General features: G+C 61.8%; 2 protein-coding genes across 3 annotated transcripts in view; both read left to right on the forward strand.

Annotated features, from left to right (window-relative positions):
• LOC119707121 (delphilin-like) overlaps positions 1-3,749 on the forward strand; it is a 25,788-nt gene extending 22,039 nt beyond the window's left edge. The window contains exons 10-12 of the mRNA XM_038151656.1: positions 1,324-1,442; positions 1,782-1,946; positions 2,407-3,749. Coding sequence (XP_038007584.1) covers positions 1,324-1,442; positions 1,782-1,946; positions 2,407-2,478 — 356 coding nt within the window. The 3' untranslated portion in view covers positions 2,479-3,749. The remainder of the gene's footprint in view (positions 1-1,323; positions 1,443-1,781; positions 1,947-2,406) is intronic.
• Positions 3,750-6,338: 2,589 nt separating this feature from the next.
• On the forward strand, positions 6,339-23,139 carry SLC5A11 (solute carrier family 5 member 11). Of its 2 annotated transcripts, none has more exons than XM_038151143.1 (16): positions 6,339-8,164; positions 11,613-11,780; positions 12,546-12,617; positions 13,173-13,277; positions 13,447-13,506; positions 13,903-14,007; positions 15,309-15,414; positions 16,669-16,749; positions 17,197-17,402; positions 18,149-18,284; positions 18,621-18,728; positions 18,989-19,139; positions 19,301-19,469; positions 19,553-19,768; positions 20,782-20,905; positions 22,315-22,529. In XM_038151143.1, the coding sequence occupies exons 2-16, from the start codon at positions 11,649-11,651 to the stop codon at positions 22,527-22,529; spliced, it is 1,986 nt and encodes a 661-aa protein (XP_038007071.1). In that variant the 5' UTR covers positions 6,339-8,164; positions 11,613-11,648. The 2 variants fall into 2 exon arrangements, with proteins under 2 accessions (XP_038007071.1, XP_038007072.1); XM_038151144.1 differs by lacking the exon at positions 6,339-8,164 and adding an exon at positions 10,167-10,785 and having other exon boundaries at positions 22,315-23,139.
• Positions 23,140-23,153: the final 14 nt, after the last annotated feature.

Raw genomic sequence — 23,153 nt, forward strand, 5'->3', positions numbered from 1 at the left:
GAGTGCCAGGCGATGGCGTGCCCCAGCCTCCAGGCAGGTGTGCGGGTGCTGCTGCAGGTGCCAGCCCTGCACTGCCGCGGTCCCCTGCGCTGCAGGACCTCGGGGAGGGGACTCAGTTCAGTCACAGCTGGGTCACCTTGAAAAAGGACCCTGCAGCTCAGCTTTCTGCAGTGGAAACCAGTCACACACGTGCTGGAGCTGCTCTCCATCCTCTGGAGCTGGGGGTGTCACAAGAGGCTGGCAGGTGTGACACGGGAGCAGGGCAGTGCCCGGCCCTGTGCTGGCACTGCTGGGGGACCTCCAGCCCTGGGGCAGCTCTGGGCCCTCACAACAGGGACAGAGAGGGGCTGCAGCGGGGCCAGGGAAGGGAACGGGGCTGGGGAGGGGCTGCAGAGTTCCTGAGGGGGCTGGGAAGGGGCTCAGCCTGGAGCAAAGGGGGCTCAGGGGGGCCCTTGTGGCTCTGCACAGCTCCTGCCAGGAGGGGACAGCCGGGGGGTCGGGCTGTGCTCCAGGGAACAGGGACAGGAGCAGAGGGAACGGCCCCAGGCTGGGCCAGGGCAGCTCAGGGTGGAGATTTGGGAGAATTTCCTCCTGGAGGGGCTGCCCAGCCCTGGCACAGCTGCCCGGGGCAGGGTGGAGTGCCCATCCCTGAGGGGGTTTAACAGCCCTGTGCCTGTGGCACTTGGGGACAGTGCTTGGGTTAGTGGTGGCTTTGGCAGAGCAGGGGACCTTGGAGGGCTTTCCCAACCTGAATGATCCCACAATCTGTGATTTAAATGATGCACTGGATCTCCACCAAGCTCGAGCTGCATTCCCCTCGCCCAGCGTCCCCTGCTGCTTGTGAGCAATTCCCCTGGGAATTGGTGCTGCGGGGGATGAATAAAGGAGCAAACTCCGCTCTGGAGCTGCACATTTCCACTGGAGGAAGGGCTGTACCTGGAGCTTTCCCAGCTGGGATTTGTGTCTGGCCCAACTCCTAAATAACCCTTCCATCCCTGGAGGCTCCCAGCTGCCCAGACCCCTGCCACTGTGTCCCCCCTTGTCCTGATGTCCCTCCTGGGTGTCCATCCCCCTGAGCCCTGCGTGCTCCTTGTCATATTTGGACACTCCTGGCTGCTCTGGGTGTGAGCACCAAGAGCTCCTGGTGACCTGCTGCTCCCAGCAGGGCTGTCTGTCTGTCCTCCCTGCCTGGACAGCAGGACATGGGTGCAGAGCAGACAGACAGACAGACTGACCCCTGGGCCACGCTCCTCACCTCGCCGCGCTGAGGGAGCAGAGCCAAAGCTGTGTCCCAGCCCTGCTGACCCCGCTGTCCCCCTGCAGTGAACCAGAGGACCCTGACAGCCGACCTGAAGGACCTGCACAGCACGGTGAGTGACATCCAGAAGGCGTGTCACAGCATGCCAGCCACCGCCGAGGACAGGTTTGCCATCGTCATGAGCGTATCCTTCTGCGAGAGGGGAGCCCCGGCTCTGCGTGCCCCCAGGGAAACCCTGCCCCTGCCTGGGGGCTCCCTGCAAGGCCCCAGCACTGCTCAGCCAGGCTGGGAGCGGGTTTGGGGGTGGCCCTGCGTGGCACAGCCCCGGGGAACGTGCTGGGACAGCTGTCCTTGGGAGCTGCGCTGTCAGGGACGGCTGAGCCTGCCAGCAGCTCCACATGTGCCTGTGCAGCAGCTGCCTGCTGCCAGCTGGGCTGGAACCCAGCTCTCCATCTGATAAGAGATTGATAAGGGGTTGGGACCCTGCCAGAGCAGCTCTTTGTCCTTAAGCCAAGTGCTGCAGTCCTTCCTGGAGAGTGCCCAGCCCGCCATGCGCTCCCTGGACGACCTGCAGCACAAGGCCATGGAGGAGTTCAGCAAGGTGCTGTCCTTCTTCGGGGAGGACTCAAAAGTGACAACTTCTGAAGCCTTCTTCGGCATTTTTGCAGAGTTCATGAGCAAGTTCGAGGTGAGTCGAAGCTTTCCAAGGCAGCCAGGTGTCCCCTTGGGGTGGCAGTGAGGTGTGTTGCTGTGCGGGAGAGGGATGGGGTGTTGTGAGCAGCTGCACCCGAGTTAGAGGCAACTTTTCTAACAGATGTGCAATTTTCCTGACGCACGAATCAGCTGGCCAGGGTGGGACACTGAGGGAGGCCTCGAGCACAAGCCCCAGGGGAGAGTGATGCGGTTGTTCATGGAGTCCTGGAATGGTTTGGGTTGGGAGGGACCCTAAAGATCACCCCATATTCCTCCCCCTGCCACGGGCAGGGACACCTTCCACCATCCCAGGCTGCTCTAAGCCCCATCCAGCCTGGCCTGGGACATTCCAGGGATCCAGGGGCAGCCACAGCTGCTCTGGGCACCCTGTGCCAGCATCCTGAACCTGCTCCTGCCACAGCAGCCCCACCAGCTCTGCCCTTTGTGTCCCGCAGCGGGCTCTCAGTGACGTGCAGGTGGGCGAGAGCCAGCGCAGCCCCAGGATGACCTCTCCCCTCGCCTGGTGACAGCCTGCGGCCACCTGAGGTGCGACGGTTCCTTGCCAACAAAGTGCAATTTGCTCCTGTCCAGTCTGGTTGTAAATACGCTGCTGCCACCTGCTACCAGCCAGCAGAGGCACGGACAGAGGGGTCGGGGCAGTGGACGCTGAGAAGGCACGCAGGTGACAGAGGGTGACACGAAGATAAACCCTGCGCTGGTCCTGACAGAGCTTCCTTGGCACCCTGCACTTCCAGGGGATCCCAGAGCCCAGGGTTTGGCGTCCATCTGGTAAAACCCCACTGTGCCACGTTTCCCAAACACCTGAACCTGGCCCCAGCGGCTGCTCGAGACCTTCCCCACTCCCCCAGAGCCCCTGCCCGAGCGTGGGGGCTCTGCCCAGGCAGCCTGGGCTGGGGGAGAGCCCGGCCACATTGCCCCCGAGCAGCTCGGCAGGGAAGGGAGCCTGGGGGGATGAGCAGGAGGGCGGCCACCTCCAGCTCCTCTGGGACCCTGAGGACGCTGCTGAGTCCTGTCCTGTCCCTCTCCAAGCCCTTCTGCCCTGGGGAGAGCAGGGGGGGCTGGAGCTGCACCTGCCCAGAGGGGAACAGTGGAGCAGAGAGCGCTGGAGGTGGCCCAGAAGCTTCAGTTCCTTCCCCTGGCAGCCAGTGGCAATGGAAAGCAGCGGGACCTTGCAGAACCCTTCTGGCACATCCCTGCGGTCCCGAGGACGGATCCGGGCTGATCCTTCCAGCTCACGGCTCCTTCCTGGCCCTCGGCTCTGCTTCAAGCTCTGCCAGAGGCTGACGGGCCTTGAAACCCGCCCAAGAGAGTAACAGGATCAGCACGAGGGTGTTGGGGCTCGCCAGCAGACAGCCCTGGGCATTTCGATGCCTCCTTGGAAAGCACGGAGTGCCCAGAGCCCGTGAAGGAGCAGGAGTGCTCTGCAGCCCCAGGTGCTGCTCCCAGGCACGGCAGAGGCAGCGGGGGAGGCATGGAGGGATTTAGCAGCCCTGTGCCTGTGGCACTTGGGGACAGGGCTTGGGTCAGTGGTGGCTTTGGCAGAGCAGGGGAAGCAGCTGGACTGGACGACCTCAGAGGGCTTTCCCGACCTAAATGATTCCACAGTTCGGGGAGCCCCTTTGCTGTAGGAGCAGTTTTCATGGGGAGTATCCCAGGGAGCCCCAGAAGTGTCCATGGCCAGCTCTCGATGTGGACACCCACCTCCTGGTGTGCACACCCCCCTTTCCTATGTGCACACCCACCTCCCAGTGTGCACACCCCCCTTTCCTGTGTGCACACCCCCCTTTCCTGTGTGCACACCCACCTCCAGTGTGCACACCCCCCTTTCCTGTGTGCACACCCACCTCCCACCGTGCACACCCCCCTTTCCAGTGTGCACACCCACCTCCAGTGTGCACACCCACCTCTTGATGTGCACACCCCCGTCCCGCCGTGCCTGTCCCTCTCTCCCCATGGCCCGGCTCTCTCAGCTGCCCGGACCCCCCCGGATCCCCCCGTTGTGCCCCCGGCATGGAGGGACAGCGTTCCACGGCCAGTGCATGCGCCCGCGGGGGCTCTCGATGGTTTGTGAGCATCCTCTCCGTGCAAAACCCACCCGAGCAAAACCCACATGAGCAAAACCCACCTGTGTCCCTCTGTGCAAAACCCACCCATGCAAAACCCACCCGTGTCCCTCCGTGCAAAACCCACCTGAGCAAAACCCACCCGAGCAAAACCCACCTGTGCAAAGCCCACCCCTGTCCCTCCGTGCAAAGCCCACCCGTGCAAAGCCCACCCGCGTCCCTCCGGCCCCGCCGCCCCCCTGCCTGCTCGTGGAGCCCCCCAGCAGTCGCCGTGTAGGTCCCCCCAGGGCCGGAGCAAGGGCTCGTCCTGCAGCCGCCGCTCAAGGACGCCATCACCGACCGGTGCATTATTGACGGCAGACCTTACGACCCCCAGATCTCCGGGTTTTGGGTATTTTTTTAAACCCCGCTGTAGAAAGTGAAGTATATTTTCACAAGTGTTCTCCGTTTATACAGCTTTAAGTGCCAGGTAGTGGGTAGCCTTGTGTTCCCAGAGGTCCAGGACAGGGCCACGCTCCCCCTGCTCCTCTTTCCCTTTCCGATGTTGCACACTGCATCCCGTTGATTTTTTTTTTTTTTTTTAAAAACGTATCCAGTATTTAAACCACCAGAGGTTCTTTTGAAACTGTCCTGACAGAAGATGCTGTACATAGATTTTGCTACATGTTGTAACTTTCTGGAATAGTTAGAACTCCAGTCCCTTTGGTATTTTTATGTGAATATTTTCAAAGAGCCAGAACTTCTGGTGATGTGATTTGATAACGGGATGATGTATGTTCCCAGTTCAGTCTCTCCAATGCCCATGTGCTATTCCTAAAATAAAGCTACTGCCTTCTGCCTCCTGACTGCACAGGCCTCTGTCTTCTGTCCAGAAGTGCTGGTGTGAGGGATTCTGCACCTTCTGCACTTGTCCATTCTGGCTCTGACACCTGCAGGGTCTCACCTGGCTGGGGCTGGTGTGGAGAAGGATCTTCCTGCCCCACAGCATCCAGGCTGGAGAGATCAAAACGAGCAGCAAATTCTTAAAATAGCATGGATTTTTAACTCCAGCCTTCAGAAGAAAACATTTCGTGAGCTGCATGAGCCAGTGAATTGTTTCCCTCTGAAAAAGAGTTCTTGGCTGAGGCTGAGTTTATGTCCCAGGGCGATTTATCGGCCGTGACGCTCGGAGCAGACGGACAGGAGCAGCTCCCTATCAGGTGCTGCGGTTCAGCCGGTTCACAGCAGCCTGCTGGAGCCCTGGGAGCTCCCCGGGGCTGGAGCAGCTCCGTGCAGAGTCACCCACGGTGTCCCCGGCTGGGCACGTGCACCTCCTTCCCTGGGGGTGCTGGAACCATGGGATCCCGGAGATGCGCCCCAGGGAGCGAGGGTGGGTTGGTGACCTGCAGGGGTCCCGTGCAGCCTGACCCATCCTGAAATTCCATTTCAAGTGCTCAGACTCCTCCTGCCCCTCAGGGACCGGGCCAGCGCGGCTGTCACAGCTGCAGCGCCGGGCTGAGCCCATAAACCAGCAGGAATGGGGTCCCATTCCCCACATCCCAGGCTGAGCCCATAAACCAGCAGGAATGGGGTCCCAGAGCCCCACATCCCAGGCTGAGCCCATAAACCAGCAGGAATGGGGTCCCAGAGCCCCACATCCCAGGCTGAGCCCATAAACTAGCAGGAATGGCATTCCAGAGCCCCACATCCCAGGCTGAGCCCATAAACCAGCAGGAATGGGGTCCCAGAGCCCCACATCCCAGGCTGAGCCCATAAACCAGCAGGAATGGGGTCCCAGAGCCCCACATCCCAGGCTGAGCCCATAAACCAGCAGGAATGGGGTCCCAGAGCCCCACATCCCAGGCTGAGCCCATAAACCAGCAGGAATGGGGTCCCAGAGCCCCACATCCCAGGCTGAGCCCATAAACCAGCAGGAATGGGGTCCCAGAGCCCCACATCCCAGGCTGAGCCCATAAACCAGCAGGAATGGGGTCCCAGAGCCCCACATCCCAGGCTGAGCCCATAAACCAGCAGGAATGGGGTCCCAGAGCCCCACATCCCAGGCTGAGCCCATAAACCAGCAGGAATGGCATCCCAGAGCCCCACATCCCAGGCTGAGCCCATAAACCAGCAGGAATGGCATCCCAGAGCCCCACATCCCAGCCTGAGCCCACAAACAGCAGGAATGGTGTCCCAGGCCCCATTCCTGACCCACAAACCAGCAGGAATGGGGTCCCAGAGCCCCATTCCTGACCCACAAACCAGCAGGAATGGTGTGCCAGAGTCCCATTCCCCACATCCCAGGCTGAGCCCATAAACCAGCAGGAATGGTGTCCCAGGCCCCATTCCCCACATCCCACACAGCACCCACGCCGTTCCCTGCACGCCCCCTCTCCTGGGCTCTGGTAACTTTTGCAGCCATGAGATAATTCCTGCCCAGAGCCGGCTCCTTTGAGCCCCACAGAATTCCTGTGTCAGCCCTGCCCACGGGATCATCCTCACAGCAAAGCCTGGCCTCGGGAAGGAAACAGGAGCTGGGGCAGCAGCCAGGGCAGGGCAGGGCAGGGAGCACAGCCCTGGCTGCTCCTGCTCCATGGGTGCCACTTTCCCCCCTGAAAAACACCGGGAAATGGTGTCCCTGGAAACCCCAGCTCCCATTCCAAACCTCAGGGATTTAAGGATTTTATTGTTTTGTGCAAGAAACAGAGGGGAAAAGACCTCAGAGAGGAAAAGAGCAGCTTGAGCACAGTCTGGGTGCAGCACAGCTGGGCACGTTTGTGCCAGGCAGAGTGGAACCAGCTGGGAACATCCCTCTAAGTGCCTTGATTGTGGCCTGAAGGGCCACGGTCCGTAATTACTCTCCGGGTGCCATGGAAGATGCTAAAGGGACTAAGAAGGAGCTCAGCTTCAGGCTGGAAGGGCGGTAAGTCAGGGGGAAAAAGGTGGCACGGACTGGAGGCAGCACAAGATGCCTGGTGCTGCATGTGCAGCACCTTCAGGAAAGTTTGGGGTTTCCAAATCATTGCAGATCTAATGAGTGCTTCTCCAATTGCAGGATTCAAAGAGCTACAGTTATGTTCAGCAGAGCTGTGGCTGGGAAACCAGGAGATAAAATACGGGCATGGAATTACATGGAATCATCAAGTTTGCACTGGGAGGGACTTTGAAGATCATCCACCCCTAACCCCTGCCCTGGGCAGGGACACCTTCCCCTGTCCCAGGCTGCTCCAAGCCCTGTCCAACCTGGCCTTGGGCATTCCCAGGGTTGGAGTTCCCAGTTTCTCCGGTGCCAGGGCCTGCCCACCCTCACATGGAAGAATTTCTTCCCAGTATCCCTGCTAACCCTGCCCCTGGCGGGTTAAAATGCCCTTCGTGGGTCGCCTACAGTGAAATCCCTGCTGGTAACTTCAAGGCTGGGACAAGGATTGGGCTTGTGAGGGCACAGTGCACATTCTCCATCCCCCTCCAGGCTCGGGGTCACCTGCCCAGCAAGGGGCTCCTCAGGAGTGCTGCTGGGATCTGGGCACCCCAATTCCAGGGATTTCTGAGCTGCTCCTGCCACGGTCACCGTGCTGTGAGTCCCTCCTCAGCAGCACTCTCTGCGTGTTTCGGCCCCGACGGTTTGTCAGGGATTTCAGACAGATGATGCTGAAGACAAACCTCCAGGCTGCTGCCAGAGAGGGGCTGGCTTCTGGGATTAACCCCCAGCCCCAGCAGCGTGCCACGAATCCCAGCCCACGGAGGGATCCTGCGCTCTGCGAGGCTCAGGCACAAACACAGGACGGGCTGTCGGCTCCTCCCTGTGCCACGGGCCGTCAGCTCCAGAGGACATCAGCCCCGATTTTTTATTGTTCTGTGTCCCTCGCGTAGCCGCGCAGATTGCTTAAGAGAATGGCACTCCGTGGAGTTTGACCCGGGAGCCCTGATAGTGAAAATAATGCACTTCTCACCAGAGCCACGGGAGACCAAAAGAGTAACTTCGGTCAATTAGTTTAACTTTGACTATAAATATTCCTTCTCATTCCTTGTGACCCTGTTAACAGCTCCGCTGGCAAACCCCGATTCTCTGGCAATATTTAAGCTGCCTGTCAGTTGGCAGAGCCCTGCTGGTGCCCGGCGCGGGGAGCAGAATAAGACCCGGCTGAGCGCAGTAAGTTCCCTTTCGGCTTCTACCTCGAGTCGGGAGCTCCGTTGGGGTCGGGGCTCCGCCGGGCTGCGGTGCCGGAGCTCCTCCGCGGTGCCGGAGGAGGCGGACGGGCCCGGGAAGGCTTTGAAAGCCCCCGAGGAGGCATTGGGAGCGCCGCGGTGCCCGAGAGCCACGTGGGCCGGGCGCTGCCGATACGGGGCGGGCTGAGCGCTTCATTCCCATGCCACGGGTGTCCCTTCCTCACAATCTCTGGCGGGGAAAGCGCCGCCGCCTGTGCCAGGCACCGGGGGACAGCGGGCTGTGAGCTGAATTCACAAAACGGGCAAAATTTCCACTGGGCCGCGGCGGAGCCGGGATCTGGGAACCCGCGGCGCTGTCCTGCCCCGGCTGGAGCCGCGGCGGCACCTGCGGCAGCCCGGGAGCGTCCCCCGGGGCATCCGCCCTCCCTCCCTGCCCCCGGGCACGCCAGGGGCTGCCGAGCTGTGCCCCTGTCCGGCACCTCTGCAGGGACAGACAGACACAGCTGTGCCCCTGTCCGGCACCTCTGCAGGGACAGACAGACACAGCTGTGCCCTGTGTGACACCTCTGCAGGGACAGACAGACACAGCTGTGCCCCTGTCCAGCACCTCTGCAGGGACAGGCACAGCCCTGTCCCTCTGTCCAGCACCTCTGGGAGGGACAGACAGACACAGCTGTGCCCTGTGTGACACCTCTGCAGGGACAGACAGACACAGCTGTGCCCCTGTCCGGCACCTCTGCAGGGACAGACAGACACAGCTGTGCCCCTGCCCGACACCTCTGCAGGGACAGACAGACACAGCTGTCCCCCTGTCCGGCACCTCTGCAGGGACAGGCACAGCCCTGTCCCTCTGTCCAGCACCTCTGGGAGGGACAGACAGACACAGCTGTGCCCTGTGTGACACCTCTGCAGGGACAGACAGACAGACACAGCTGTCCCCCTGGCCGGCACCTCTGCAGGGACAGACAGACACAGCTGTGCCCTGTGTGACACCTCTGCAGGGACAGACAGACACGGCTGTCCCCTGTGTGACACCTCTGGGAGGGACAGACAGACACGGCTGTCCCCCTGTCCGGCACCTCTGCAGGGACAGACAGACACAGCTGTCCGGCACCTCTGCAGGGACAGACAGATACTGTTGTCCCCTGTCTGATGCCCCTGGAAGGACAGACAGACACGGCTGTCCCCTGTCTGCACACCTCTGGGAGGGACAGACAGACACGGCTGTGCCCTGTCCGATGCCCCTGGAAGGACAGACAGACACAGCTGTCCCCTGTCTGCACACCTCTGGGAGGGACAGACAGACACGGCTGTGCCCTGTCCGATGCCCCTGGAAGGACAGACGGACACGGCTGTGCCCTGTCCGATGCCCCTGGAAGGACAGACAGACACGTCTGTCCCCTGTCCGATGCCCCTGGAAGGACAGACAGACACGGCTGTCCCCTGTCCGATGCCCCTGGAAGGACAGACGGACACAGCTGTCCCCTGTCCGATGCCCCTGGAAGGACAGACAGACACGGCTGTGCCCTGTGCGATGCCCCTGGAAGGACAGCCAGCCAGCCTGTCCCGGGCCGGGCCCAGCCCCCGCTGAGTGCGGCAGCTCCGGCCGGGCCAGCCGGACCCGGGGCGGGCTCGGGCGCTGCCCGCGGGTCCCTCCGGCTCGGGAGGTTCCCCGATCCCGGGGTGCTGCGGGCGGCTGGACGGAGCCGGGGGAAGCTGGGGGCGCGGGAGCAGGGTGAGAGCTGCCCCAGGCCGACATACCAGAGCCTGTTTTTCCTCTCCTCGTTGGAGGTTCAGCGTGCCAGTAAAAACTCGGCAGCAGCCAAGACACATCGGCCCTTAGCGAGGCGAGATAGCGGCGGTGCGGCCATCGGTGCCCTGCGGGGATCCGGGGGGATCCGGGGGGCTCACAAAGCACGGCAAAGGCTCTGCCGGGGTGCTGGGTGTCCCCAGTCCCAGCTGGTGCTGGGACCGCTGCCCTCGGTGGCTGCCGGCCAGCTCTGGCACGTGTGCTGGAGGCTGCAGGGCCAGGGCGCAGCTCCCAGCCGCGGGCAGCAGGCGCTGGGATGGCTCCTGCCCCTGGGAACTCCTTATTTATGGCCCGACCTTTGGTAAAGGGATGAGCCCGGCGGTGCTGCAGGACGCAGGGCAGCCCTCGCCCTCCTCATCCTGCAGCTCCTCGCTGTGCTGCTCTCCCGGCTCGCCCGCCGGGGCAGGAGCGTGGCCAGTCCCGCTCTGGGCGAGTCCCCAGGGCACAGGTGAGCTGAGGGCAGGCCCAGCTCAGCTCCGCACCTGGACAGGGGTGCTGTGGAGCCCGTGGGACAGGAGGCTGCCCTGGGCTCAGAGGAAGAACTTGTCCGACCGCTTGCGATCCGAGCGTCCGTGCCGGCTGTCCCGGCGCCCTCGCCACACCCCGGCGGCCTTTTGGCAGGGGGCAGCCTATAAGTGTCCCCTGACAAGGGCAGGAGAGGCCAAAGGACCCGGCCAGACGCGCAGGAAGGGACCAGCAGACACCTGGCCCAGGGGGGCAGTGACAGCGGGGCTGGCCTGGCTGCGGGGCTGGCGACTGCTCCTCCCGGGGGAACCTCTCCTCGGCTCAGCAGGGTAAGAGCAACCATCCCAAACCTGCTCTGTGTGGCCCCGAGGGCTCCCTGGGGACCGACCGTGGCCGCTGCTGAGCCAGGGACTGCCCAGGTGGCTGCGGCTGCCTCTCAGCTCCAGTCCTGCTCTCGAAGTGTGCCCGAGCTGAGGGAGGGAGGAAACGGGAAGGAACTGCATTAATGCAAGCACCCGACCAACCTCCCTGCCTGGAGTTCAGGGGACGCTCCAGGGAGCCCTTCCAGGGGTCCCACAGTGCTGCCACCCCTCACCATCGGGCGTTTCTGGAGGAGAAAATGGGGTTTTGTGTTCCTTGGTGACACGTTGCCAGTCTGTGTTCCTGACAAGGAGCAGGGACAGTTCCCTGGCTCAGGAGGAGACACGAGTGCTCTGCACAGGGCTCCAGCTCTTGCTGTGGCAAAGGAGGAAAATGCCAGCCCTGCCGGGGCTGTTCGTGTGCCAGCCCTCTCTGCTGGCTGGTGAGGGACACGTTCGTGGCAGCAGCTCCTCACTGGGGCCAGTCCTGCCCTGCTGCCACCCCGGGTGCCCCAGGCTGTAACCCCCAGCTCTGCTCCCTCCCTCTGCCTGCCCCAGCTGCTTTCACCTCCTCTCTAGTGCCCCATTTCCCAGCAGTCAGAAAACCAGCAGGAAATGCCCCAGCCCAGCTGGGCTGCCCGCTGGCAGCAGCTCCCCATCCCTGCTGAGCAGATGCCAGAGAGAGGAGCCTGCCCCAGAGGAGCTCTGGCAGCAGCAGCACCTCAGCACCCTGAACTCCTCCAGGACCAGTCCCACCTGCCCGGGGCATTCCCTGGCCACCGCCCCTCCTTCCACAGGTATATGCAGCAGGACAGGGGCGTGCCCAGGAAGCCATGGACCCCACCAGCGTGCCCCCGGCCTCTGTGACCCCCTCGTGGGACGTGTTCCCCCAGCAGACCCTGGAGCCCGTGGACATCGCCGTGCTCGTGCTCTATTTCCTCTTCGTGCTCGCCGTGGGGCTCTGGGTGAGCAGACGCCTCCCACGCTCCCGGGGTGCCCGGTTGTGCTGGAAAACGGGGCTGCTCTGCCTGGGCCAGGCTGCTTTTCCCTGGACTCAGCGGCTGCAGGGGGGAGTTTGCAGGTCCTTGTCCTCCCCCCAGCCTGGGACGTGCCCTCACTGCCCCTGGGGAGTGCCCAGGCCTGTGTTAGCCAAGGGTCTGAGGGCCCTGGTGAGGAAGAGGCTGAGCACAAACCATTGCTAACAATGATGTTTTGTTCGTCCAGGAAGGAACTGCTGTCCTATAAATCACCTGTGCCTGTCCACAGGGGTCCTGACAGCAGATTCCTTACGTTATTAACATTGTGTATAATTCAGGCAGAAGGACATCCTTTGGCACGGCTCTTGTGGCCGTCAGGAGGCAGAGGGGAATAGCTGCTCCCCTGGGATGTGGTGCACAGCTCAGAGTACTGCATGGATCACCTCTGGGGAAGGGGAGCCACACGTGCTATGCCCAGCATTCCTGCTGAGTGCTCCTGGTACCCAGGGATCCTGCAGTTCTTGCCCAAAACTGCTTGCCTTCCACCCTGACCCGGAGGGAAAGAGTTTGCTCCTCACCCGGAACATTCCATCCCAAGGGGATGGAAAACTGCCCGGGGCTCAGGGCACGTCCCTCAGCCCCAGGACTTCCAGTGTCCCTCAGGAAAGCCTTCTGTGGCAGCTGAGGGCAGCTCAGGGCCCTGCTGGGCAGTGCCTGGGGGAGCTGAGCCCGTGCCCCTCTGTGTGCCCGCAGTCCATGTGGAAGACGCAGCGCAGCACCGTCAAGGGCTACTTCCTCGCCGGGGGACAGATGGTCTGGTGGCCTGTGAGTACCCCTGTCCCCCTGCCCGTGGCCCTGGGCTGCTCCCACGCTTCTCCTGGAGCACTGCCCGCTTCTCCAAACAGGAATGAACAGCCCAAAGCCTCTCTGTGCTTTGCCGGTTCCGTGGCGGCATTTCCCCCGGGTTTGAGGCTGCAGGGCGTGCCCAGCCCGGTGCCTCACAAACCTGGCTGCTTCTGGAGATTGCCACAATTCCCTGGGGGTGCCCTGCACGGACACAGCTTCGTGCTGAGCCTGGGCTGGCTGGGCTCTCATCTGGGCTGGGCTGGGTCCCCCAGCAGGTGCTGATGCCACAACCTGACATTTCCAGCTGTTCCCCCCACCTCCCCTGCTCACCCACAAGAGCTTTGGCAGCAGGATGGTCCTGAGCACACCCGCAAATGGGCAGTGAATGGTGAAAGAGGCTGGACAGAGGTGCCGAGGCCACTGAACCTGTAGGGAGAAGAAGAAGGTGGCAGAGGCTGACAAGCACTCCATGTCCTCTGCAGCCAGGAGCGGGACGGCTCCCCTGTGCCAGGGCTGATTCCTCCCTTTCCCCAGGTGGGTGCATCCCTGTTTGCCAGCAACGTGGGCAGCGGGCACTTCATCGGCCTGGCCGGCTCGGGAGCTGCCTCGGGCATCGCAGCCACAGCCTACGAGTGGAACGTGAGTGGGCACGGAGCCCCCTGCCCGCCCTGCCCTGCCCTGCCCTGCCCTGCCCGCGGGGCTCAGCCCGCTCCTGCCGCGGGGCTGGCAGTGCCCAGCTGCGGGGACCCCCGTGCCAGCCCCGAGCAGCCCGGAGCCCCGCTCTGAGCCTTCCCTCCCACCCCGGCAGGGGATGTTCTGCGTGCTGGTGCTGGCCTGGCTCTTCCTGCCCATCTACATCGCCTCGGGGGTAGGTGCGGGCTGGGTGCCCCCGGGGATGGATGGATGGATGGATGGATGGATGGATGGATGGACGGACGGATGGATGGATGGATGGATGGATGGAGGCTGGCCCGGCTGGGGTTCCCCTGGCCCGGCTGGGGTGGCAGAGCTGCTGGCAGGGGGCTCGGGCTGCCCCCAGCCCCTGGCAATGGGCACAGTCCCTCCGTGTCCCGAGGATGGGGATGGACACTCCTGGTTGATGGAGAGCCCTGTGCAGCATCGCTGCAGAGCCAAACACCAGCCCCGGGGCCCTCCTGCTCCTGTCCCACTGCTAACACCCCCAGAGCTCTGCGGGGAGCCCCTGGCAGCTCTGGGGGTGCCCCAGGGACTGTCCCCCCTTGCCTCACTCCGTGTCCCTCCGTAGGTCACCACCATGCCGGAGTATTTGCAGAGACGCTTTGGAGGCAAAAGAATTCAGATATTCCTGGCTGTTCTCTACTTGTTCATCTACATCTTCACCAAAATATCTGTAAGTAGGAAAAAAAAAAAAACAAACGAAAAAGGGACATGGATTGGATTGAATTCGCTTTGGAAATGTGTGCTGAGCAGCGGGGCTGAGAAATGCGAGGAGTGGCTGTGCCTGGATGAGCAGAGAAGGGTTTGTGATCAAACACCCAGGGAAGAGAGAGACTGATTCTTTGAGAACCTACACAAAAAGGAGTAGCTTCTCCTTTTCTGCTCAGCTGGCACCAGAATGCTTGTTGCAGCAGGAGGGGAAGCTCGTGTCAGTGTCCTGAGCAATAGTCCATGCCAGGTGGGGCTCCGAGGGTGGATGTGGTGGTTGTTAGATTTTGCACCCCTGGCAGCTGCCCCAGCTTCTCCCCTTTGCACATTTATTGCCCGTGCAGACACAGGTGCTGCTGTGGCAGGATGGAGGAGCTGGGACAGGGCTGGAAGAGGAGCTCTCATTCCTTTATTGCACCTGTTAGAATAAATAACTGAATCAAGCCTTGCACAACAGCTCGGTGGCTGTTCATTAACTGCCAGCCAGGGCACGGAGCCGTGAAACACGCAGAGCCCTGCCGGGCCTTTTCCCGTTCCAGAGGGGGACACGGTGTCTGACCCTGCCTCGAACCTCCCAAAACTCCTCACAAAGGCCGGGAGGGCCAGGACACAGGGAATGGCTTCCCAGGGCCAGGAGGGCCAGGACACAGGGAATGGCTTCCCAGGGCCAGAGGGCCAGGACACAGGGAATGGCATCCCAGTGCCAGGAGTGCCAGGACACAGGGAATGGCTTCCCAGGGCCAGAGGGCCAGGACACAGGGAATGGCTTCCCAGAGCCAGAGGGCCAGGACACAGGGAATGGCATCCCAGGGCCAGAGGGCCAGGACACAGGGAATGGCATCCCAGGGCCAGGAGTGCCAGGACACAGGGAATGGCTTCCCAGTGCTGGAGGGCCAGGACACAGGGAATGGCTTCCCAGGGCCAGAGTGCAGGGCTGGATGGGCACACTGGGAGGGCTGGGGGGTGCTGTCCTGCAGTGTGACAGTGACAGTGCTGTCCCCGCAGTGTGTGACAGTGCTGTCCCCAGAGTCTGTGACAGTGACTCTGCTGTCCCCATAGTGTGTGACAGTGATAGTGACAGTGCTGTCCCTGCAGTGTGACAGTGACATTGCTGTCCTGCAGTGTGTGACAGTGACTCTGCTGTCCCTGCAGTGTGTGACAGTGCTGTGCCTGCAGTGTGTGACTGTGTTGTCCCCACAGTGTGTGACAGTGACAGTGCTGTCCCCGCAGTGTGTGAGAGTGACAGTGGCTCTGCTGTCCCTGCAGGTGGACATGTACGCCGGGGCCCTGTTCATCCAGCAGGCCTTGCACTGGGACCTGTACATCGCCGTGGCTGGGCTGCTGGCCATCACTGCCGTGTACACCGTGTCTGGTGGGTGCTGGGGACACGCTGAGCTGCCCTGACCCTGCCCTGACCCTCCCCCAGAGCCTGCACTGACCTGACACTGACCCACACTGACCCTGCCCCACACTGACCCTGCCCCAGAGCCTGCACTGACCAGCACTGACCCTGATCCTGACCCACACTGACCCTGCCCCAGACCCTGCACTGACCCTGCCCCACACTGACCCTGCCCCAGACCCTGCACTGACCCACACTGACCCTGCCCCAGATCTTCCCCAGACCCTGCCACTGGCCCTGACCCTGCCCCAGAGCCTACACTGACCTGCACTGACCCTGCCCCAGATCTTCCCCAGACCCAGCCACTGGCCCTGACCCTGCCCCAGAGCCTGCCCTGACCAGCACTGCCCCTGCCCCTGCCCCTGCCCTGACGTTCCCCTGCCTGTGCAGCCCCTGTCCCTATCCTGCCCATCCAGCTGAGACATTCAGGAGCCCCAGGCCAGGCTGGGCAGGGCTGGAGCAGCCTGGGACAGGGGGAGGTGTCCCTGCCGTGGCAGGGGTGGCACCGGCTGGGCCCTGAGGTCCCTTGCCACCCAGGCCATTCCAGGACCCTGTGATTCATGCCATGCACCGTGTCCTGCCCCACAGCAGCCTGGTCTGAGTGTGGGTATTGGGGTGGGAAAGCAATAGAAAATTCACCTTTTTGGGAAAAGTTGCCAGGTGAGGGTGAGTGAAGCTCCCCAGAGGCTGCCCCGGGTGGGAGCAGCTCTGCTGTGCCTCAAGGAGAAGCTCTGGGGGCATTCTCAGGGTACATTTCCCTGTTTTGCTGGGCTCTCTGGAGGTGTGAGGGATTTGCAGCACAATGAGCCGTGTAATGCAGAAAGGCTCCAGGCTTGGATGCCCTTCCAGGGCTTGGGAATGGCCAAATGGAAAACAGCCACCCAGAAGCCCCAGACAAATAAAGGTTATTCCTTTCCCACTGCTCACCCCCAGCGATGTAAAATCACAACCCCTTTTTTCCCTGCTCCTTTTCCAGCCTGGGCTTTGTTTGAGAGCTTTTCCCTGTGTTTCCCGTAGAACTGCTCCTGCTTTTGGCTTCTAGGGACAAAACCGGTGACTCACGATGACTCAAACCCTGAGAATTCCAGAGTGCCATTGGCCACAGCATGGACAGAGCCCCCAGCCAGGCTCGGGGCTCGGCTTGGGCTGCTGGGCAAGCCCTTGTGCAAAGCGCCGTGGCAGAGCACGCCCAGCTCATGCCAGCTTGTGCCCTCTGCTCTCCAGGTGGCCTGGCAGCTGTGATCTACACGGATGCCCTGCAGACCCTCATCATGCTCATCGGGGCCGTGTCCCTCATGGTCTTCAGTGAGTGTTTTCCTGGGCCTTTGTCCCTTACAGGGACAGAAACCTCATCAAGTTAAATATCGGGGAGAAATCCTTCCCTGGCAGGGTGGGAGGCCCTGGCACAGAGCAGCTGGGGCTGCCCCTGGATCCCTGGAAGCATCCAAGGCCAGGCTGGACAGGGCTGGGAGCACCCTGGGACAGTGGGAGGTGTCCCTGCCACGGCAGGGGTGGCACTGGGTGGGATTTTGGGTCCCCCCCAAGCCAAACCAGGCCAGGATTCTGTGATTCCACAGGAGGCAGCAGCTCCAGCCAGCGGGCAGGGTCTGCCCTTCCCCAGCCCCGTGGGAGAGTCGAGAGCTGCTGGTTTCCAAGGAATGCTTGTGGAGCATCACCCACAGTGGCCCAGAGACTGCAATCAGAGTGCTGGCCTGGGGGGATGCAGTAACAGCTTCTCGTGACCCCTTCCAGGTTTTATTGAAGTTGGTGGCCTTGAAGGTTTACAGGCAAAATACTTTGATGCCATTCCCAGCAGCCGGCCGGAGAACAGCAGCTGTGGCCTGCCCAGGGAAGATGCTTTCCACATCTTCAGAGACCCCGTGAGCTCTGACCTGCCCTGGCCAGGAGTCCTGGTGGGAATGACCATCCCATCCCTGTGGTACTGGTGCACAGATCAGGTGGGTCACTGCCTGTCCCTGCGCTTGGGTGGATCCCGTTACAAACCTGGGGGCTGCCACCTCACCTGGCCTGGTTTTCTGAGGGGGATCATCAGCAAGATCTGATTTTACCATCAGCAAAATCAGATGGTTCAGTCCTAAAGAAGGAAATCTTGATATGCACAACTAAATATTAGTAATCATCTCCATGGAAAAAGGGGTAAGAATGTGTTTGTGTGTTAATCCCAGTCTATAAAGAAGTCCTTTGTTTGTTTGTTTGCTTTTTAACTTGATCCTTTTGTTCCTTGTGAGCCACCTGTGGTTTCTTCTGTCACCTTTCCCTGGCTCCATCCCTCCCAGTGACAGCACCAGAGCCCGGGGCCCGAGGCCCTGAGCCACCTGCTGCTGCTCCAGCTGAGCTTTCTTGCTCTCTGATTTACCTCTGCCCGTTCCAGCTCTGCCCTGCTCCTTGGCCAGGCTTCTCCACAGGGGAAGCCCCCAGAGCAGGAAGAATGGAAAATCCTGGGCATGGGTAGGAGAGGGTCAGGCCCTGCAGCAGAGTCCTCCAGGCTGGGCTGGCACAGCACAAAGCAGTGCCTGTGCTTCTGGAAGGAGCCAGGGTCCCAAGAAGGGCTCTGGGGGCACAGCCAAGCTCTGTGATCACCCCCTGAGACGTGCAGAGTTCAGTGGAGATCAAAGTCGGGATCGCTGCATCCCAGGCAGCTCCTGCTGCTGGCAGCCAACCACGGCCATTCCTTCCTTCCTAGGTCATCGTGCAGAGGTCCCTCGCTGCCAAAAGCCTCTCCCACGCCAAAGGAGGCTCCTTGATGACCTCCTACTTGAAGATTTTGCCCCTCTTTATGATGGTAATGCCAGGCATGATCAGCCGGGTTCTCTTCCCAGGTAAGTGCCCAGGGAAGAGCCCCTTCCCTGCCTCTGGCCGTGCCAGCTGCTCAGGGCTGGAGAAGCCTTTCCTCAGCCAGCTGAGAGCTCCCAGTGCATCAAATGCCCACCACGGGAAGAAATGTCCTTCCAGCAGGGAGCTGGAGGGTGCAGATGCTGCCAGAGCAGCCCCAGGCATCCCTGAGCTGAGCTGTGCCAGTGGCTGGGAGCCCCCCGGGCTCCCCAGATTTCCCTCAGCCATTCCCCACTTCCCAGCAGCCATTAGAGGAGCGTGCTCAGAGACACTGGAGCACTGTGCCAGGGATGCTGCCTCTCACTCCCCACCGCTTCTTGCAGATCTGGTGGCTTGTGCAGACCCAGAAATCTGCCAGAAAATCTGCGGCAACCCCTCTGGCTGTTCCGATATTGCTTATCCCAAGCTGGTGCTGGAGCTCCTGCCTGTAGGTAAGAGCCTGGTGATGGTTGTGGCACGGTGGGGTCGGCACGTGGCAGCCACGGGCGCCTGGGAGGGAAGCTCAAAGAGGCAAACAGCCCGGAGCTGTCACTCGGTGGGGTTCGTGCGGGATGAACCTTCCATCGTTATTTGAAATTGGAGCTAAAACCGGTTTTAAAAGTCTGTTCTAGCCCACAGGAGACCTCGAGGCCACCCTGCAGTGGAGCCGCTGAGGGTCCCTCAGGGTGGCTCTGCCTCTCCTTGTTCCCAGGACTCAGGGGCCTGATGATGTCCGTGATGATAGCAGCCCTCATGTCCTCCCTGACTTCCATCTTCAACAGCTCCAGCACCATTTTCACCATGGACCTCTGGAAACACTTCCGGCCCCGCTGCTCCGAGTGGGAGCTGATGATCGTGGGCAGGTGGGCAGGGCTGGCACCAGCCTGGGTGCCAGGCGCCCCTGGGCACAGCTGCGAGCTGGCACCACCCCGCCCAGCCCGGGCAGCACCGCCGCGGGGGCTTTGGGGCCGGGGGGCACCTCGGCCCCCCTGAGCTCACGGGAAGGGCCCCTTGGTCTCCGCAGGGTCTTTGTGCTGCTGCTGACCGTGGTGTCCATCCTGTGGATCCCCCTGGTGCAGGCGGGCCAGGGTGGGCAGCTCTTCATCTACATCCAGTCCATCAGCTCCTACCTGCAGCCGCCCGTGGCCGTGGTCTTCATCCTGGGCTGCTTCTGGACGAGGGCCAACGAGAAGGTAGCGGCTCTGCCGGCCCGGGGGCAGCCCCGCAGCCTGCTGCCTGCTGCTCCAGCCCAGGCTTCCCTCCCTTCCCTCCGCAGGGAGCCTTCTGGGGGCTGCTGCTGGGGCTGCTGCTGGGCGCCGTGCGCCTGGTGCTGGATTTCATCTACCCCGAGCCGCGCTGCGGCCAGCCCGACGGCCGGCCCGGCGTGCTCAAGTACATGCACTACCTCTACTTCTCCATGCTGCTGGGCGCCGTCACCAGCCTCACCGTGCTCCTGGTCAGCCTGGCCACCGAGCCCCCGGCCCCCGAAATGGTGCGTGTGTCCCCCCCCCCGTGCTCCCTTAGCCCTTCCCGGGTGCCCCACGCTGCATCCCCGGGGGAATGAGCTGCAGGTGTGAGCCCTGCTCATTCCTGGTTCACGGAGCAGTGAGCCCTCCTCTGCTCCAGCCCCTGTGCTGCTCTCTCTGATCTGGGGCCCATAAATCCCACCCTGGACACTGGTCAGCATCTCGAGCTGTTGTTAAGTTCAAGGGTGTGTGTTTCATCCATGACAAATTAGCTTTTTTCCCTCTATTTTCCAAGAAATTCCAGCTTCTGGGTCATCTTTACCAACCCTCCTACTAACTTAGGGAGGAAACATTTTTACTCACAGGAAAGAGAAAGCCAGTGCAGGGAGGGCCTCTCCCCTGGAGCAGCTTTGTGCTGCTCCGGCTGTTTCCAGAGGATGTGCTGGTGCTGGGGCTGCAGAAAGCCCTGCGAGCAGAGAGGAGGGCCGGGGGGCTGCAGGGCTCACACAGCAGCTCACCCTCTTGCTTCAGGACAGGACTAACCCTGAGCTCAGAAATGCCCAGCAAGGGAGGTGTGGGATCAGTCCGAGCTCACCTGCCCTCCCTGTAGCAGCTTTTCCTCATCTCCAGCCTGAATCTCTCCAGCTCTGTGTGGTGCTCATCCCTCTCTATCCACGCTGCCGTTGAGAACATCCCTCTATAATGAGTCCTCTAGATATTTGAATTAAAACCCCTATTTCCCACCTGTTGTCTCTTCTCTCAGCACCCCCACTTCAAGCCAGCCCTCCCTGGCCACAATTCCTGTTCTTTTTGCCCCTCCCTGGCCTGCTGTCGGTCTGTGCCCAGGGACAGTCCCGCCCGGAGCTGTCCCCTCGGTTCAGACCTTACAGACTGATTTTTCTGGGGTGGAGCCCGAGCAGCGGCTGCGTTCCAGAGGACACCCCCGGCAGAGCCCCCGGGGCAGGAGGGGGCAGGAGGGTGGGCTTTGGCCGCTCTGCCCCGGGCCAGCGGCTCCTGACCGTGCTGTTCGTGCCGCCAGGTCAGCCGGCTCACCTGGTTCACCCGCGGGGATGCTCCGGCCCGCCAGGAGCCGGCGGCTGGCACCAAGGAGCTGCAGCTGGAGCTGAGCCCCGCTCCTGAGAGCGGCTCCGAGGGCAGCAAAGGTCAGTGACCCACAGCCCACAGCCCCTTCCAACGCCTGCAGGGCAGGGAACCTTAAAACTCCTTCCTCCGGAACTCTGGGGCTGCAGGGTGTGCTGAGAGAATCGCAGAATCCAAGAGCAGAGGATCTGCTGGGCGGGGAGGGACCCCCAGCACCATCCAGCCCAGCCCTGTCCCTGCCCAGACCCCCAACACCCCCACCTGGGCATCCCTGGCAGCTCCTGGAGCTCCGGCAGCCTCGGGCCGTGCCCATTCCCATTTCCTGGGGAGCCCGGGCAGTGCCAGCACCCTCTGGGGCAGAACCTTTCCTGAAATCCATCCCAAACCTGCCCTGGCCCAGCTCCAGCCCTGGGTGCTGTCCCTGTCCCAGAGCAGCGCTGGGAGCTGCAGAGCAGTGAGATCTGACCTCCATCTCCTCCTGTCCAGGGCCAAAAAGGCTTTACCTGGATTTTTACCTAAGCAGGAGCCCAGTTCCTTTTCCAGCTCTGGATGGCATTACAAAAGCCTGGAACAGGGGAGCTGATGGGACAGAGAGCCACGGCCACCATCCCGTGGCTGCTGCTGCCAGAAGTGCCTGGAAAAGGGGAGGGTGCAGGAAAACGCAGCAATGTCGGTGCAATTCCCTGTTTCCCAGCGGTGTTCTCGGATCTGCCCTGGCAGCAGGGGGAACCCAGAGCCCCGCGCTGGGCTCCTGGCAGAGCGGTGCAGGAGGATGTGCACGTTTTAAACTTGAGCTGCCCATGCATTCTGCAGCTCCCGTGCCTTGTTTGTGCCCGGCTCAGCCCCTGTTTATGTAAGGTGCCAGCCTTGCCGGTGTCCCTTTGCTCTGTGACGAGCTGTTGGGAGTTAATGAGTTACGGGGCAGCTCCCCCGCTGCTGGGAAGCGTCGCTTGCTGGACACGAGCGTGTCCTTCCCAGCTTTAATGAACGATGCGTGTCCCTGCTGGGGAGCTCCGGGCCCCGGGGCTGCAGGGATGGACCGGAGCAGCGCTCACCTGAGGGGCACCGAGCGGCTCCAGCTCGGATTTCAGGCTGGGTTATCATTCCTGGGGCTGCTGGGGAGAGCAGACCGAGCTCAGAGCTGCAGGGAGGATGGGGCTGGTGATCTCTGCTGACCAGAGCGTGCCAGGGCTGTGTTTGGGGAGAGCAGACCGAGCTCAGACCTGCAGGGAGGATGGAGCTGGTGATCTCTGCTGCCCAAAGGGTGCCAGGGCGGTGCTCAGCAGCGAGCAGGGCTGTGTTTGGGGAGAGCAGACCGAGCTCAGAGTGCAAGGAGGATGGAGCTGGTGATCACTGCTGACCAGAGGGTGCCAGGGCGGTGCTGAGCAGCGAGCAGGGCTGTGTTTGTGCCCAGCAGCACCAGGCACTCCCGGCTCTGCTGGCCAGCCTCATCCCCGGTCTCCTGTTGCAGGTGCAGCCGAGGCCAAGGGCAGCTCCAAGCTGCTGAGCACCTTGCTGTGGCTCTGCGGGATGGAGCGCAGGCAGGAGGGGGCCGAGAGCGTGCCCAGAGCTGAGCCCCTGCCCGGGGTGTCCCTGGAGGAGGCCCCGCTGGTGAAGCACGTCCTGAACATCAACCTGCTGCTGTGCCTGTGTGCCGGGCTCTTCCTCTGGGCGTACTTCGCGTAGCCGGGCGCTGCCGGCCCGCACGCCACCCCCTAACGCTAACTGGTGTAAATATTAATGATTAGCACAGGGCTAATGGAATTCTTAATGCTTTCTAAATTTTATTTCTTTATTTAAGACGTTTTAAAGACGTAATATTTTCCTTATTTCTAACGGGGGCCTGGCTGTGCCCGGGGCCGGGCGCTTGGCACTGGCAGCGCCAGACCCCACCTGGCACCAACCAGCTGAGGGAGGCTGGTTTGGTTGTTTTAAATGTTTAATTCTGCTCTTTGGCCTTAGAGCGCTGCCTGGAATTCAGGAAGCCTGGGATCTCTTCCTATTTATGCCCCTATAACCTGTGCACTCTGTGCAGGCACTGACACCAGGCAGGAGCCCCTGGAAGCCTGCAGCAGCCCCCAGAGGCAGGAAATGCTCCTGTTAAACCTCATGGAGGGAATTGGCACTGGGGGATCCCTCCTGAGCCTGTGAGACGCTGCTGGAAACCCTGGGGGAGAGAGGCACTGAGAGTCTGGGGGATAAACATCAGACTCAGTCACAGGACTGGCCTGCGGCTCCCCAGGCTGGATTCAGAGTTACAAAGATTTGCCGCAGGGCTGGTGTGGTGACAGAGGAAGGTCTCACAGTGCT

This window comes from Motacilla alba, chromosome 14, assembly GCF_015832195.1.
Source record: "Motacilla alba alba isolate MOTALB_02 chromosome 14, Motacilla_alba_V1.0_pri, whole genome shotgun sequence".
Classification (NCBI taxonomy): Eukaryota; Metazoa; Chordata; class Aves; order Passeriformes; family Motacillidae; genus Motacilla; species Motacilla alba.

What these genes read in the sequence shown, in the direction of transcription:
- SLC5A11 (XM_038151143.1), top strand. Translation starts at nt 11,649, where the DNA reads ATGGACCCCACCAGCGTGCCCCCGGCCTCTGTGACCCCCTCGTGGGAC. An exon ending in TGCCGTGTACACCGTGTCTG is followed by an intron (nt 15,415 to 16,668) that starts GTGGGTGCTGGG and finishes TCTGCTCTCCAG; the next exon opens with GTGGCCTGGCAGCTGTGATC. An exon ending in CGTGTCCCTCATGGTCTTCA is followed by an intron (nt 16,750 to 17,196) that starts GTGAGTGTTTTC and finishes GACCCCTTCCAG; the next exon opens with GTTTTATTGAAGTTGGTGGC.